General features: G+C 34.7%; 1 protein-coding gene across 7 annotated transcripts in view; it reads right to left on the minus strand.

Moving 5' to 3' along the window:
- SKIC3 (SKI3 subunit of superkiller complex) overlaps positions 1-14,942 on the minus strand; it is an 82,046-nt gene that overhangs the window by 64,786 nt on the left and 2,318 nt on the right. For 6 of the 7 annotated variants that reach the window (XR_008549385.1, XM_054688454.1, XM_054688456.1 and 3 more), the window contains 8 exons: positions 11,849-11,995; positions 9,380-9,470; positions 5,826-5,969; positions 4,677-4,768; positions 4,189-4,264; positions 3,499-3,639; positions 1,329-1,427; positions 1,112-1,220 (listed from right to left, as the gene is read on the minus strand). Coding sequence is in view for 6 of the 7 variants with exons in the window: in XM_054688454.1 (XP_054544429.1) it covers positions 1,112-1,220; positions 1,329-1,427; positions 3,499-3,639; positions 4,189-4,264; positions 4,677-4,768; positions 5,826-5,969; positions 9,380-9,469 (751 nt within the window). In the remaining variant the exon portion in view is untranslated. The remainder of the gene's footprint in view (positions 1-1,111; positions 1,221-1,328; positions 1,428-3,498; positions 3,640-4,188; positions 4,265-4,676; positions 4,769-5,825; positions 5,970-9,379; positions 9,471-11,848; positions 11,996-14,942) is intronic. The other variant, XM_037530506.2, reaches the window with a different exon arrangement.

The following is a 14,942-nucleotide window of genomic DNA, read 5'->3' on the forward strand; positions in this document are numbered from 1 at the left end:
TCCTGAGAAAAGCTGAACTGCTCCATTCCACAAGTTCTGACAACTAGTGATTTAGTAGGGGGAGGCGCTTCCTTGCTATCCCATAAATGTACACCTACCTTCCCACTCCTGTGCCAGGAGATACAACTCTCTTTTAACTTGCAAAATACCCAGCCCCAAACCCTCTTCAAAAATTATTTTTTATAAACCAACATACTCTAATCAATCAGCATAATCCCTTTGCTACCTCTTTATTGGTGCATTTTGACAAATAGTGAATTCAATGCAAAACTCTGCAGATAATACTTCATAATATTAAAGCATTTATGAGACTGTACTTATGACACTATGATAGAACATCAGTGCTGAGAATGCTAATCTTTCACAAAATCTTTGAGTGACATTCATAGCCCTAAGTAACAAAGTCCAACCCATCTAACGAAAACATGTCATATCTACTCCTTCCACTTAGCAAATAAAACTATTTTACTATTCCCAAAAATTGCATGTAGGTCCAACCTCTGCTCTTGCCATCTGGAATATCTTTCACTTCTTTCTGTTCATCTAATTTCAAAGGAAAATTCAAGCCCCTCCTCAATTCCCATCTTCAAAAATATTTCACTAATGAACAAACAACTTACTAACTTATGGTTGCTCTGTATCTTTTGTTTCCTATTTTTATTAGCCTTTTCTTGTGCATGGAATTTATATATTGTACTTCTTTTTATGTTCAGAAATCCTGAAACAATATCTTATTCATGGTAAGCACTAAAATAACTTCTAATTGATAGCAACATCACTACAACAAGCTCATCCACCTCTAGGACACACAATATAATAATAAAGAAATTACCTGCTTCAGGGCCTCCCCGGTGGCACAAAGGGTTAAGCACAGCACTATGAAGCTATCCGCAGCCTCTGCAGCATGAGTTCGATCCCCAACTAGCCAGGGAGATACCCACATGGCACAGCAGACCTCTCCTGGCTCGCCTGCTGCTCCCCTCAGCAGTGTATTTCAGTAGATCTGCCTGTTCTGCTCCCCACTCTGTCTCTGGTGAATCCTCCCACCCCCCTGCATCTCTGGCCTGCACCCCAGTTCTTGTATGAATAAATAATCTTAAAAAAAAATTACCTGTTTCAATTAAATGCAAACAAAGCACTTCTAATGGATATTGTACAGTGGGATAGATGTTTATCATTCCTTCACAGGCTTTCTTCAACCTAGCAGTCTCATGAGGAAACTTGAAAATATAAAAGTAAAATAAATTTAGCAGTAAAATAAACTTCAGATAATTTTCCTACTTAACTTCTAAGTAAGTCACATAAGAGAAATTTAAAAATCAACTTACTTTGGATAGACACTGAATGTACTGTTTATAAAGTACTTGGTGATCGTCACTAGGAATCTCATCTGATAAGTCCAGAGCATTTTCAAAAGCAGTTAGAAGCTGAAACAAACAAACAAAAAAAACTAAAAAGCTTTCATCTGGAGCATATTTAAATGACAAATGTAATAAATCATTGAAACATGTAAGGCTGTCTGATACAAACTACAACCTTAACTAATTGCCAGGTCCCATAATTTCAATGGAAAGAAATACATATATACAATACATATACAATATATATACAATAAATATATATATATAAATATACAAATAAATATATATACAAATATATATCAGAAATATATATACAGAAGTTTTGGACTACATTCTAACTTCAAATGGTCAACAGACTGCATTGAAATAATAAGGAATAACTGTAAATTAGCAACACTAATATAATGTTAACAAATACTCAATACTGTCACAAGTGTTTGGTGTCTGCTACAAAGTAGTCAACCAGATAGGTATAGTCTCATCTATCAGAGTAGCTGCTACTACTAAGATCATTTTTAAAATATCTTTTCTGAAATCATCAGCATGTTCTTTGCAACATCGTCAAACACAGCAAATCTTCCATCTTAAAAGATATATTTATGAAGTTATACTTTTGACAAAAGAAAAATAGATATGACTGAACTAAAATTATTAACTAACTTTGAAGATACTCCAAAAGAGCTTCTATATGTATGTTTTGAACAAGAAATGTAATACTAGAATCCAAGGCAAGGTCTCTAAGGGATACCATTCATTTGGCTACATAAATTTTCCATTTCTTAATGGTTCTCATAACTTCATAATGAAAATTCAAAATACAGATCACTACCTTAAATTTTCTTTAGAAAGTATGGCATGAAGTCTATATATAAACAAGTAAAATTTTACTGCTTTCTGATAAAGTTAATGATCTTGGCAAAGAAAAGAAACCTAACAAACAGTCTAACTTAAGGAACGAAAAAAAAAAAGTAATGAAATTAATCCATATGAAAAATAAGTGATAATTTTTTTTCTGAACACAAGACATAGTTATCATTAGCATTCTGAGTGAAAATAACCTCTCCCACAAATCCTTTTATCCCATTTTTAACAGTTAGAAATCAATTCTTAAAACACTAAGTATATTTAGTTCTCTTTCATGGAGGAATATAGCATAATTCAAAAAATCAGTTCACTTATTTTGGTATCTATTTGACATTCAGGTAATCAAGGAAAATCATGAAGTCATAATATGAAGATATGGTTTAAGAGAAATTAGTAAATCACCTAATTTTGGCACTGCTCAATTTTTTCCACAACTAAATCTATACACAATTACACTATACACAAAAAATGCAACATTATCCTCATATTGATACCCCCAGCATTTAAAATACTACCCAATAGATTATAGGTTCTCAATAAATATTTTATGAATAAAGAAACAAATTAATGACTGAACAAATAGACATGCAAAGTAATACAGAGTAATATACTCTCTACTTAACAACAGCTAATTAACTTTATTTTTTTATTAACCAAAATAAAATCACAAAAAAAGGCATTTTTCAATTATGCTTCAAAAATCAATGTATTTTAAATAGTCTTTTAAAAATTCTTTTCAATTACTTTAAAATCTCATTAAAAAGGAATATTTCTAGATATAAGTATTTTACCTTAATAAAATATAATACCTTAAATATAATAAATAAAATATAATAAAATAAATACCTTAAATATAATAACTCATTGAACAGTTAAACTTCAAAGTAATTTAGTACTGAGTTGATAAAAAGAAAACATACTTTTAAGGCACACCTCTAAGAAATTATGGCAATCTTATGAAAGCCAAAATCATAGCTGTTTTTATACAGTGATTAAGTAACTGACTTAGAATGGATTTTTATGCATATAAGTGAATAAAATTCTGATACTCTGAATATCAATTCCACACTGTTCACATTTAGTATAAGATTACTGGCCAATAATTCTGATTTTACCAAGAAAGGCTCTATGAATTTAAAAGTGCAATTTATAAAAGATCTAGTCTGACATGTATTGTAGTATTTTTCTTTATATAATTATGTTTCCACATTCTAAATTCAATAAAAGGACCAGTTTTCCAGATAAAAACTGTAGGGAATAAACAGATCACTACCAATTGCTGGGTCTCATTATTCTGATCTTCATTACTCTCAGCCAGCAGCTGAGTCAATTTCCTCCACAACTGATGAAGTTCTTGGTTGTCCGCACCTTCCTCCTGCCGTGTCTTTATCAATTTGTGCCATGTCCGGGCAACCTATCAAGGAGATTTAAATGGTTATTCCATCTTAGAAACTAAAAAAGCCTAAAAAAGTATAAAATCTGCAAATAAAAAGTTTTTTTTATCTACTAATACATAAAAAGAGCAAAGGCACAGTACTCTATCTATTATGAAGCCCATAAGTAATAAACTGAACAAATGTGTGTAACTCATATCAGAAGTATGACTGATACAAGAATAGATACAGGAATAATGACTAATATTCCAGTGTTCATGACATATATTATCAGCTATGAAAACACTACAAAGGAATCATTAAGTCCTATACATAATGTTTTTGCTTATTTCTTTTATCCCTATCCAGTTTCAAAAATGTTTGGCTATTTTGTTACCAGAAATTTGAATTCTAATTTACAGTTTTCAAAACACTATAATTTGCATTATCACCTATGTTCTTTTTTTCCCTATGTTCTTTTAATATACTACATTATAGTTTTTTAAATTTTTCTTCAAATTAAAGGATGCTTTCTTCTAAAAATAATTTCCTTAAAAGAAGTCAACTATGTGAGCAAATCATCAACCAACCTCTATGTGTTTCTTTTCCTGGTAATACAGATCCACAAGTTTCTTACAAACATCACACCACTTCTGTTTGTCAACACTTAGAAAGGAAAAAAAAGATTTGGAATCTGATTAATAAAAACAATCAAGAACTTAAGAAACTAAAAATATCACAATGATATTTTCAGGTGCTATCTTAAATTAGAATATATCTCTTGTATACCACAGTAAAACTTTATAAAATAAGCATCTCATTAAAAAGTAACATTTTAAGAAATATTATATTCCATTATATTGACTGGAAATAATATCAAAGTTCCCAAATTAATAAATCTTCTTACTATTGATGTTCTCATTCTATTTCAATCATAATCAAGAGTCTGTCACAAAAGTTTGAAAGAAAAATACTTCCAATTTCCAGTAAATATTTGTAATATTTCTATATAATTTTAATTCCATTTATTCCAATTCAAGTTTTTAAAGAAATTGGACTTTCCCCACACATTGATTACCTTTCATAAAGATCCAGGAGTTTTTGGTAAACACCAGGTAAGTCATCCTTAGCGTTTATGTGATTACATTTCTCATATAAGCTTGCTAACCCCTAAAAAAAGATGTAACAGAGATTTAATCTTCCAAAAACATCTTAAGTTCTTATGTTTATTTTGCTAAAGAAGTAACAATCTATAAAGATTATTATAATAAAGATCACTACAATACAAAATGAAGTAATAAGTCTGGGATTTGCCTCTAAATATTTTGGGATAGGAGGAAGTAGGCAAAATCATAGACAAAAAAATACTGGCCATAAATGAATTTTTATTAAAGCTAGGTGTTTAAGTGTTTCACAATAAAAAATATATTTTAAGTGTTTCACAATAAAAAAAAAGGTGATCACAGCTGAAAGGGGAACACAGATATTGCCCAAAAAATTAGATAACAAATAACTTAAAAATATTTTTAATGATTACTATATAATCTTAACCGCTAAGGTATCACATGACCCACAAAATATATTCATAAAATACAATAAAACAAAAAATCCAAGTAGTACTACGTGGAATGGGATTTTTGCTTCTACTAAAGATCAGCTATCCTAAACCAATCAGTACATAATAAATGCAGGCATCTAAGTATATTACCAGATACCATCATATATACACCTGAGACAAAGAGGTTCATATTCTTTCAGTCTATTACCTCCAATTAACCACAGTTTTTAAGATTTCGTTAAATATGAAAAAGTTGGAAAAGCCAAGTCAAAAATATTTAGACCACAAATTAAAAAAAGCAACTTATACTCAAAGACAGAGAATTGCAAAATTTTACGTTGTTTTTAGAAAACACTAATACACATTTATTTTCCTCAGATAAACATAAAGAATATTCTTGATAAGTTTTTCATATGCACATATAATTAGGTTGGAGAGTCATACAATCACATCTCAATTCCAGTCTTGACATTTGGATGAAACCCATGACTAGATGTTAAGATATTAAGTGGTAACCAGCACCATTTTATTTTAACAAACTTTTGGGTTACAATTTTCTTTCCTATGTGGGTTAAATAGAAGTTTAAATGCTTATTTTAAAGATAACTGTATTTTGAAAATCATTAAAAAACTCTTCCCTATAATAAAGAGAAAAACAATTCTACATACCTGCCAAGCAAGTAATTGGTTTGGTTCTAGTTCAACAGCTTTCTTATAGGCACCCTGGGCCTGATCAGGTTGTTCTAGCTCAGCTGCAGCAACACCAATAAAAACCCAGGCATTATAGTTATTTTTCTCTTGTTTTAACACTGTCTGATTAAAAAATTAAAAGAACAGGTCACTAAAGTTTAGAAGCTATTCACAAACAACAACAAAAATTCTACTTGAGAGTCAGGAAATCTGGATCTACCACTAACAGGGCAACCTTAAGAATGTTATTTAACCTTTCTGGTCTTCAGTTTCCTTGGGAAGAGAGGGAAATGGATTGGATCCATGATTTTAAGAAGTCTTTTAAAATAAATTGAAAAATTTTTAAATGCTGGCCAAATAATCATCATGTATCTAGCAAATGCCTCCTCTACCCCCTTGAGAATACTGGGTATAAAAAAGAACAGTAAGACTGTTTTTACCACCCAAACACACTGCTGCCAATCCACTCACAAAATTATTTCCCTACCATTTCACCTTATCCAAATCTGTATTTCTTCACTGTGATAACATTTCCTGATATTAGACAGAATTCACATTGAAATTCTAAGCTAGAAAAATAGGCCCCAATATGACTGCATCGAATATTTTCAAAATGAATAGAGACAATGAATATTTGAACACCCCTTGCTATCTAGAATAAAAATTATATGTAGAGCTATAGCTTTCAGAAATGACAGCTGGTTGCTAAGGCAAAATTGTTTGAAACAGAAAGCAAAGACGAACCAGAGAGAGAAAACAAACCAATAAGTTGGCTGTTAAGGTTGAACATATTCCAGAGACAATAAGAACATTTTCACTAGTAGTCAAACCAGAGACTATTCAGTTTATGTGCATCTATATAACACATCTAATAATGTGTCACCAACCTATAGCACAAATTCCATTCTATCCAAAAATGCCATGTCCAAAAAAACCAACAATAATGAAGTAACTATCAAAGTTAAGTTCTAAACACTAGGGCCTTATTAATTGGCACCTAACTGCTGAAAAAATGATAAACACCATAGTCAAACAGCAATCAAGTAGCTACTAGCTACTAGCTGCCTGATGAACAGGTTTTCAGATTATGAAAAAGATTCCTAAGGAAATAATTAAAATAATGTAGTGAAAGCAGGAAGGAAGCCCTGAAAGTACAGAAGGAAAAAGTACCTAACTCCAAGCTCCATTTGCACAAATCAGAGGCGGTTTCATAAAGGGCTGCTGGTACCAAATCATCAAGGCACACAGGTAGACAAGGGAATGATCAGAAGAGACAAAGCAAATATACTAAGACAACTTTTTTTTCAAATTTCCATCTTAATCAACATTCTAGGTTACTACACATAAGTAATCACATTTTGCCACTGACTAGACACTCATTTTTGCTTTTTGCTAGGGTCTCTTCGGTACATCTAATGAACTACTTAGCTGAATTCATAATCAGAAAGAAGACTGCAGTGATGCCTCTGCATATAAAAACAGATTTATATGTGAATTAGTTAGAGAAGCTGAGTGCTGAAGGAAACGGTCCCTCCCCCTCCCTTGCCCTTATACTTCTTCCAACTTGAACCAGGCTGCCCGCCCCCATATCAGCATTTGTTTTATCATGGCCTCCAATCCTGCAAGGCCCTGTCACCCCTAGAAACCTAAACCTCACAAGGGCATTGTTTAAGACTCACTCTTAACAAATTTCCTCCCTCCTCCCGTTCCTAAACTCTGTGTTGTGCCCTCCAGATCTACCAATAGACCAAACTCGCTTTATATTTTCAAACTTTCCTTTTAATTAAACCAAGTTTTGCCTCATCTGAAACTTGGCTATTCCCATGTAGATATTATATGCAACAGCTGCTTTCTTTTCTCTTACATCCCGCCTATCACAAGACCAAGCAATGAAGACGGGATTCTTCTTGCTCACATTGTTACCTGCAATACCTCTTCTGAGGCTACCTTTAAAACCCCAGTACTTTTGAGCTCAAGCCATCTAGTCATGCTCCAAAAAAATCCTCTTCTTACCACGATCTACCAACTTCCTAGATACTCCCCCTTCTTTCAGCGAAAAGTTTGTATCCTTCTTCTTACCTCAATTCTGTCATCATTCTAACATTCGTGTTCACGACTCAAACACTTGCCTTTAGCACTACGTAGACACTCAAATCTGGATTACCAACATGCCCCTCTCCTGCCTTTCCAGTTCAATTACTGTAATGATTTCATGGTAACAATACTCTAACTTCTGATAGTGTTACAGGGCAGGGAGAGGGGCTTTTCTGTGGGTCCCCACTGCAAGATACTTTAGACTTGCGGCAGGCTTTGGGGCCTTGTTCTGGGCCAATCCCATTTGAATGGACTTTTAAACACGAGGGGACGGGTAACTTTGGGTGCTTGATTTAGAAACTAGATTCTTTGCCTTTCCTGTATTGTTTCCTAATTGTATTAAAGTTCCTTCCCCTTAAAGTCTCAAAATGCGGCGGATGGCAGAACCCTCTATAGAATAGGCAGGTTTGCGGGGTTTGGGCTGCCCCTCTCCCTGCCCTGTAACAATAGGTCCAATTTGTGGACTCCATCCCCTCTTTCCACTGTCTCCTCACTTTTCAATTCTCATCCTTTCTCTTTCCCAGCTTAGACTCCATGTCTAAGTCATCACTACTATCACTCTCAGGCAAACCACCTCAAGTCCTCTGGCCTTTTTCCCCTCATCTTTCTCATTATCCGTAGTTGAACTCCCTCATGCCCATCTCTAGACTGAACATGAAGGGAGAAACTATACATCCAAATTCAATGATTTCACTTTAACAACATGAAACTTCAAATGGACATTCACTAGAGCCTGGAAATCCTTCCAACTGGAATTCTGTCAACACAAGTAGGTTTGTTTTCCCACTGTCAATAACAACTGTTCTGTACCTTCTTTTATCTCAAGCCTACTATCAACACCTCTTCTACTCTCAGTCCTTAGGTCATTCACCAAGAAAACAGAAGTAATCAGGAACATCCTTTTCTTCCCAACCCCAAATCTACAAATTCAGAGCATATGGACCTGCACCTACCTTCTCCCCTGCTAAGACAGAAGAAGCATCAAAAGCCCTTCTCTCAAGCTGTGGGTCCAATTCTCTCACTTTCCAAGATTTCAATTCTACCACTATCTTACATCTGTCCCGCACATTTAATTTCTGCACTGACACACTTCCATCAGCATATAAAGGAGCTTCAGAATCTTGGTTCTATCCCAAACCAAATGGAATTTGGATGTCAACATACATAAAAGAATGAAAACTAAATGACACAGTAGTGTTCCATAATGCAACTCTCCCAAAGATTGCTCAGAGATATGCAGGTTTTGAGAACTTGACTTTGATAAAGACAAAATTAAATCTGGAAAAAGTAGTTTACTTTTCTAGTTTACACTATAATCACTCTACTAAATCATCTCACCACTTTTGTTATTTTTACACAGTAAATGATTCATATAATACAAACTCAAAATGCCTCTAAGGGGTAATTTTATTGTAGAAGGGAGGAAAAATATCAATTACCTTACAATGTTTCAAGGCTTCTTTATATTCTTTGTTTCTTATTGCATCTCTAGCACTTTTGAGAGCAGTCTTCACTTCCTTGCTAGACATTCTGTCAAAATAAAAAAGCTTCAATAGATCTACAATAATACCCACCTAACTGCAATAGTTCCAGCAAACTTAATCATATGAAAAAGGCACATGTGACCCTTTTCACCTGGAACACTCTTCCCTCTAATACTGCTTATCCTCTCTACTTCCAGATTTTTACTCAAATGTCACTTCCTCAGTAAAACCACCGCAAACCCCCAAGATTTTCTCAGCCCCTTGCTTTAATTTCATTCAAAACATTTCTCACTATATAGTTTACTTATTATGCATTCTTCAAGCACCCCAGAATGTACGTTTCACATAGGCAGGGATTTTTGTCCATGTTTTGTTGTGAAGATTGTTGTTTTACTTTTGTTTTTATGACATCTGTAATCTAGTAACTGACAAACTAGATATCAATACACATTTGCTAAAATGGAGTTGTGTTTGAATTACTCACACTCCATATAATAAACTAAAACACAGGTGATCATATGGACCAGGACCCAATATATATGTAAATTTCAACCAATTCTACATTAAGATTAAATAGCCCAAATCACAGAGTAAAAATATTAACACATAAAATTTTAGTTAAAGATAAAAGCATTTAAGAAAGCATTCTGCTTTAACACTAGTTTCTATAACTTGTAAATCAAGATATTAATTTTGGGGCTTCCCCGGGTGGCCTAGCAGTTAAGTCTCAGCAATATCACCATTAAGGTCTAGTTTGATCCCCGACCTGGAAGCTAACCCACATGGCACAGCAGACACTCCTGTCTCACCCACTGCTCCTCTTAGCAGCGTATTTCAGTAAATCTGCCAGTTCTGCTCCCCATTCTGTCTCTGGTGAATCCTCTCACCTCTCACCCCCAACCCCCACACCTCTGGTCTACACTCCAGTTCCTCTATGTATAAATAAATAAATAAATATTTAAAAATATATATTAATTTTCTTCACAACAAGGATTACTGTAAGATTATAGTGTTCTAGGCCTCCCAGGTGGTGCAGGGGTTGACTATAAGTACTATCAAGCTATAGACAGACACTGGGGCAGGCATGAATTCGATCCCAGGCCAGGGAGCTAACCCACATGGCACAGCAAACCTCTCCTTTCTCACCCACTGCTCCCCTCAGCAGTGTATATAAGTAGATCCGCTTCCCCACTCTGTCTCTGGTGAATCTTCTCACCTGCCGCTGCATCCCTGTGCTACACCCTAGTTCTTGTATGCATGCATGCATAAATAAGTAAAATAAGCCTTTTAAAAAAAGGTAATAGTGTTCTTTGTAATATTGTATTCTTTGAAGAGAAATAAATGCAATGTTTACATTATATGAAGTGCTCAATATACAAGATGAATGTACACTAATTTCAGGCATAAAAAGATATTTTATTTGGTAGGACTTTTTTTATTTAATCTTATGATATATCAACTTAATTTTGAATAAACTAAATTCTTAAGATTTCACCACTTATTCTAATTTTCTCATACACAAATCAAATTTAATCACAACTGGATATTGGAAAGAAAAAGAAACATTTTTGTTCAATTCCATGAACTCTCTCATCTCATCAATATGGCAAAACAAAGCTGCGAAAGTATTAAATAGTTAAAAGAACACAAGAGACTATGGTGATGGTGCACGGGTGAATTGGTGGTGGGAATTCTATGGGGACTACACCTGAGAAAAGAAAGCAAACATTGCAAAAAAAAAAAAAAAAAAGAACAATGATGTAAAATATATATAAATAAATTATTAAATTTTAAAAAAAGAGCAGAAGCTTAAGACAGCAAAACAAACCAAGAAGAGATCCACTGTTAGAGTACAGTAACAGTCCAAAGAAGAGGCTAATGTACAAGTAAAGATCCAAGAAGCTTAAGAAGCAAGTCTTTTTACTTAAAGAATGTTAGAGCTGAAATAATAAAAAAATTAAGTTATCACAAAATCAACTTTTTTTTTTTTTTTATAAAGGCATGTTTTATTTATTTGTTTGTTTGTTTGTTGGTTTTGTTTATACATGCACTGGGTACAGTCAGAAGCGCGGGAGGGTGAGAGAATTCACCAGAGCCAGAGCGGGAGGCAGAGCAGGCAGAAGGACCGAAGTACTCTGCTGAGGGGAGCAGCGGGCGGCAAGAGAGGTCTGCGCGCCAGATGGGACCCTCCTCCGGTGGCCGGGGAGCAGCCGGGGATTGAACCGGTGCCGCAGAGGCCACAGGCAGCTTCGCAACCCAGCGCTCAACCGCTGCGCCACCAGGGAGGCCCACAAAATCAATTTCTTGACAGCCACAACCAGAATCCCTAAACAAGCATAAAAGTGACGCTTTGTCTAGTTAAAATAATTATATAATTTAAGCAACATATTTCATATGCTTTCATTTTGGAAACTTCTCTCTTACCTGAAATTATCTTTTATAAACTTTTAAGTTTATAAAAAGGAAGAATTTCCCTTGTAGTCTACAAACCTTGATTGGAGTGGGCAACAAATATCAATGTGGATTTCACATTAAATTTTCTCTTGTCAAAGTTGCTCTTGGTATATAAAACTGGAGAATAAAAAGAAGACAACATCAGTAATGATGCAACTGATTTGGACCAACAGAAATTGATAAAAAGAAGACAACCAAGGCAGGGGGTGGGGGGGAACAAGAGATGTGTAAGTCAAAAAATAAAACGTTTCAAGGGAAGAGCAAGCAAAAGGGAAAAGAACACAACTTTTCCAGGATAATGGTTAGCATCTTTTTTATCACCAACATATAAGTGGAAGCTTATCTGGACAACACAGAGTCAACCAGCACTAACACTATGTGCAGCTCCCAAGCTATATAATGCATATGATATAGAAGAAATAGAAAAGTGGACCCTACTCTACACTATCTAAATCTAGAAAAATCATAAGATATGGGCCATTAGAGCATCAAATGCTACCTAAGGAAAATGAGTACAAGTGCAATAAGAATTCAGAGAACTAAATAGAGAAAACAAGGATTTAAGAAAGAAGGGAAGAAAGAAAATTACTGGAGGCAGGTGCATTAGCAAAGTCAGAATGATAGAAATGCATTTGGTACGTATGCAAAACAATGAGACACATAAGCTGAAGGGAACAAAGAACTAGCTGGAGAATAGAAGAAAATTATACTAAATAGTAAAGTACCAAATCACAAAAGACCCTGAAGGACAAGTCTGGGCTTAAGTACAGCAACAAACACAAAGCTGTTAAATGCTTCTAAGCAGGTTATTTTTAGAGACCACTAGGGACAAGCTCCATTCTTTCTTTAGAAACAAAATCTAATGTTCAATATCCTGTAATATCCCTATATGTCTCCACATGTAATTACAATTATTCTTACTGCAGTGCGGTTGTCTACTCTTCCTATTCTTTTACCATTTATTTTGATGTCTAGCATAATATGCTAGCACTGAGTTTCTCTTCCTACATCGAATATTTACACACATATATGATAGATCTATTTATCACATACCTTCCCCCTATTATCTAAAAACAGAACACTTCCATTTGGTATGATTTAGTAGGTTATTTTGGGATCTAAGACCATTATTACCATTAATTTAAAGTGAAATTTTAAGCATTCCCAGGCCCCCCAAAATAACTTACTAAATAAAATCAAATAGTACTGTTCTACTTTTAGGTAGCAGAAGAAATCTCTCTCTCTCCCCCCTTCCTCTCTCTCTCTTTCTCTCTGTGTGTATGTGTGTATGTGTGTGTGTGTGTGTGTGTATAATCAATTTCTAGCAGTTAACTAATTTTTTTAAATAATCTGTTCCATTCTAGCCCTGAAAACTACTTCCTCTCTGGGTGATGGGGTAGACAAGAGAGAGGTTATTCACTTACTTCCTAAAGTAAGCTTTACTGAGCAGGTAACTGAGCATCACACCCACTTCCTTTCAGATAGAATAATAAAGCCTACTACCCCAAAAGATTCTATGTAAACGCCTCTATTTGGGACAATTCTATTTCAAGCATTTCTAACACTTAAAAAAATCTAGCTTTCTTAGAAGTGTCTTTAATACAGCCACATACACTTATCCCTTACACCTCTCCCTCCCATTTTTCTTCCCAATATCAACTAATTTTTTATTTTTTTAAAGATTTATTTATGTATGCATACAAGAACAGGGGTACAGGCCAGAAGAGTGGAGGGTGAGAGGATTCACCAGAGACAGAGTGGGGAACAGAACAGGCAGACTGATGAAGTACACTGCTGAGGGGTGCAGTGGGCAAGTCAGGAGAGGTCTGCTGCACCATGTGGGTAGCTTCCTGGCTGGGGATTGAACTCATATTGCAGTGGCTGCGGATAGCTTCATAGTGCTGTGACTTAATCCCCTGCGCCACCAGGGAGGCCCTCAACTAATTTTTTAAATAGGAGTACTCATTTTGCACATTTTCAATCAGTGGAAATTTTCCTACCAACAAGCATAAATGGTAACAACTTTAAAAAGTTAGAAATAACAATTATACCAAAAAAGACAATTACATAAAAGTAACAAATATCAGTAGGTGAATTAATAAGTACTATATACCCCAAAGGCAGTAATTCTCAATTAGCAAAAGTGAGAAAGGAAGAAACTCCATGTCAATATTAGCTCACATTTTCTCACCATCTCTCAGAGTTTTTCCTGTCTATATATTTACTTTTCCCTTTCAGTCTATCCACTCTTACTTCTGTCTACTCAAATGCTATGTATAATTCAAGTTTAAATTCAAGTGTCAAGCATATAACCTTTTCAGATAAACATACTAGTCCAATCCTACAATATTATCACCTAAACCAACATTTTCAAATTAACACCTGACTTACAAGTGTTAATATGTGGCCTATTAATTTTGTGAATATTGCACGTAACATGTATCATTCTTTTAAAGACACAATGTATATTAACATTTTAAAGGCTCTCAGATGTCCTCTAGTAATGAACCAAAGACATTGTAACCCAGCAATTCTGAAACTTAAGTTACTTTGAACATTTCTTTTATGAACAATAAACATTCAGAAGCACACTAGGATTCTCCAAAGTATAGTTTGAGATAGTCTGAGATTTGTTTTGTTTCCTTGGTGATTAACTATACTTTTTGATACCTTTCGTACTATTATTACAATTACAGCTGTTTTTTTTAAACTGGACAATATTTTTTTTAATTAATTTATTTATTTATACAAGCACCAGGTACAGTCAGAAGCACGGGGTGAAAGAATTCACCAGAGCCAGAGTGGGGAACAGAACAGGCAGACTAATGAAATACACTGCTGAGGGGAGCAGCAGGCAGCAGGAAAGGTCTGCATGTCATGTGGGACCCTCGCAGGTGACCGGGGATCGAACCAGCACAGCAGAGGCTGCGGGCAGCTTCGCAGTCCAGCGCTCAACTGCTGCATCACCAGGGGAGGCCCTACAGCTGTTTTTTTGTTTCTCAAAACTATACTGGGAAGTCCTTAGAAGTGAAAACTATTTCTACTACTCTCTTTTATTTCCTAA

Source organism: Talpa occidentalis, unplaced genomic scaffold (genome assembly GCF_014898055.3).
Source record: "Talpa occidentalis isolate TD23 unplaced genomic scaffold, MPIMG_talOcc4v2.1 talOcc4.6, whole genome shotgun sequence".
NCBI lineage: Eukaryota > Metazoa > Chordata > Mammalia > Eulipotyphla > Talpidae > Talpa > Talpa occidentalis.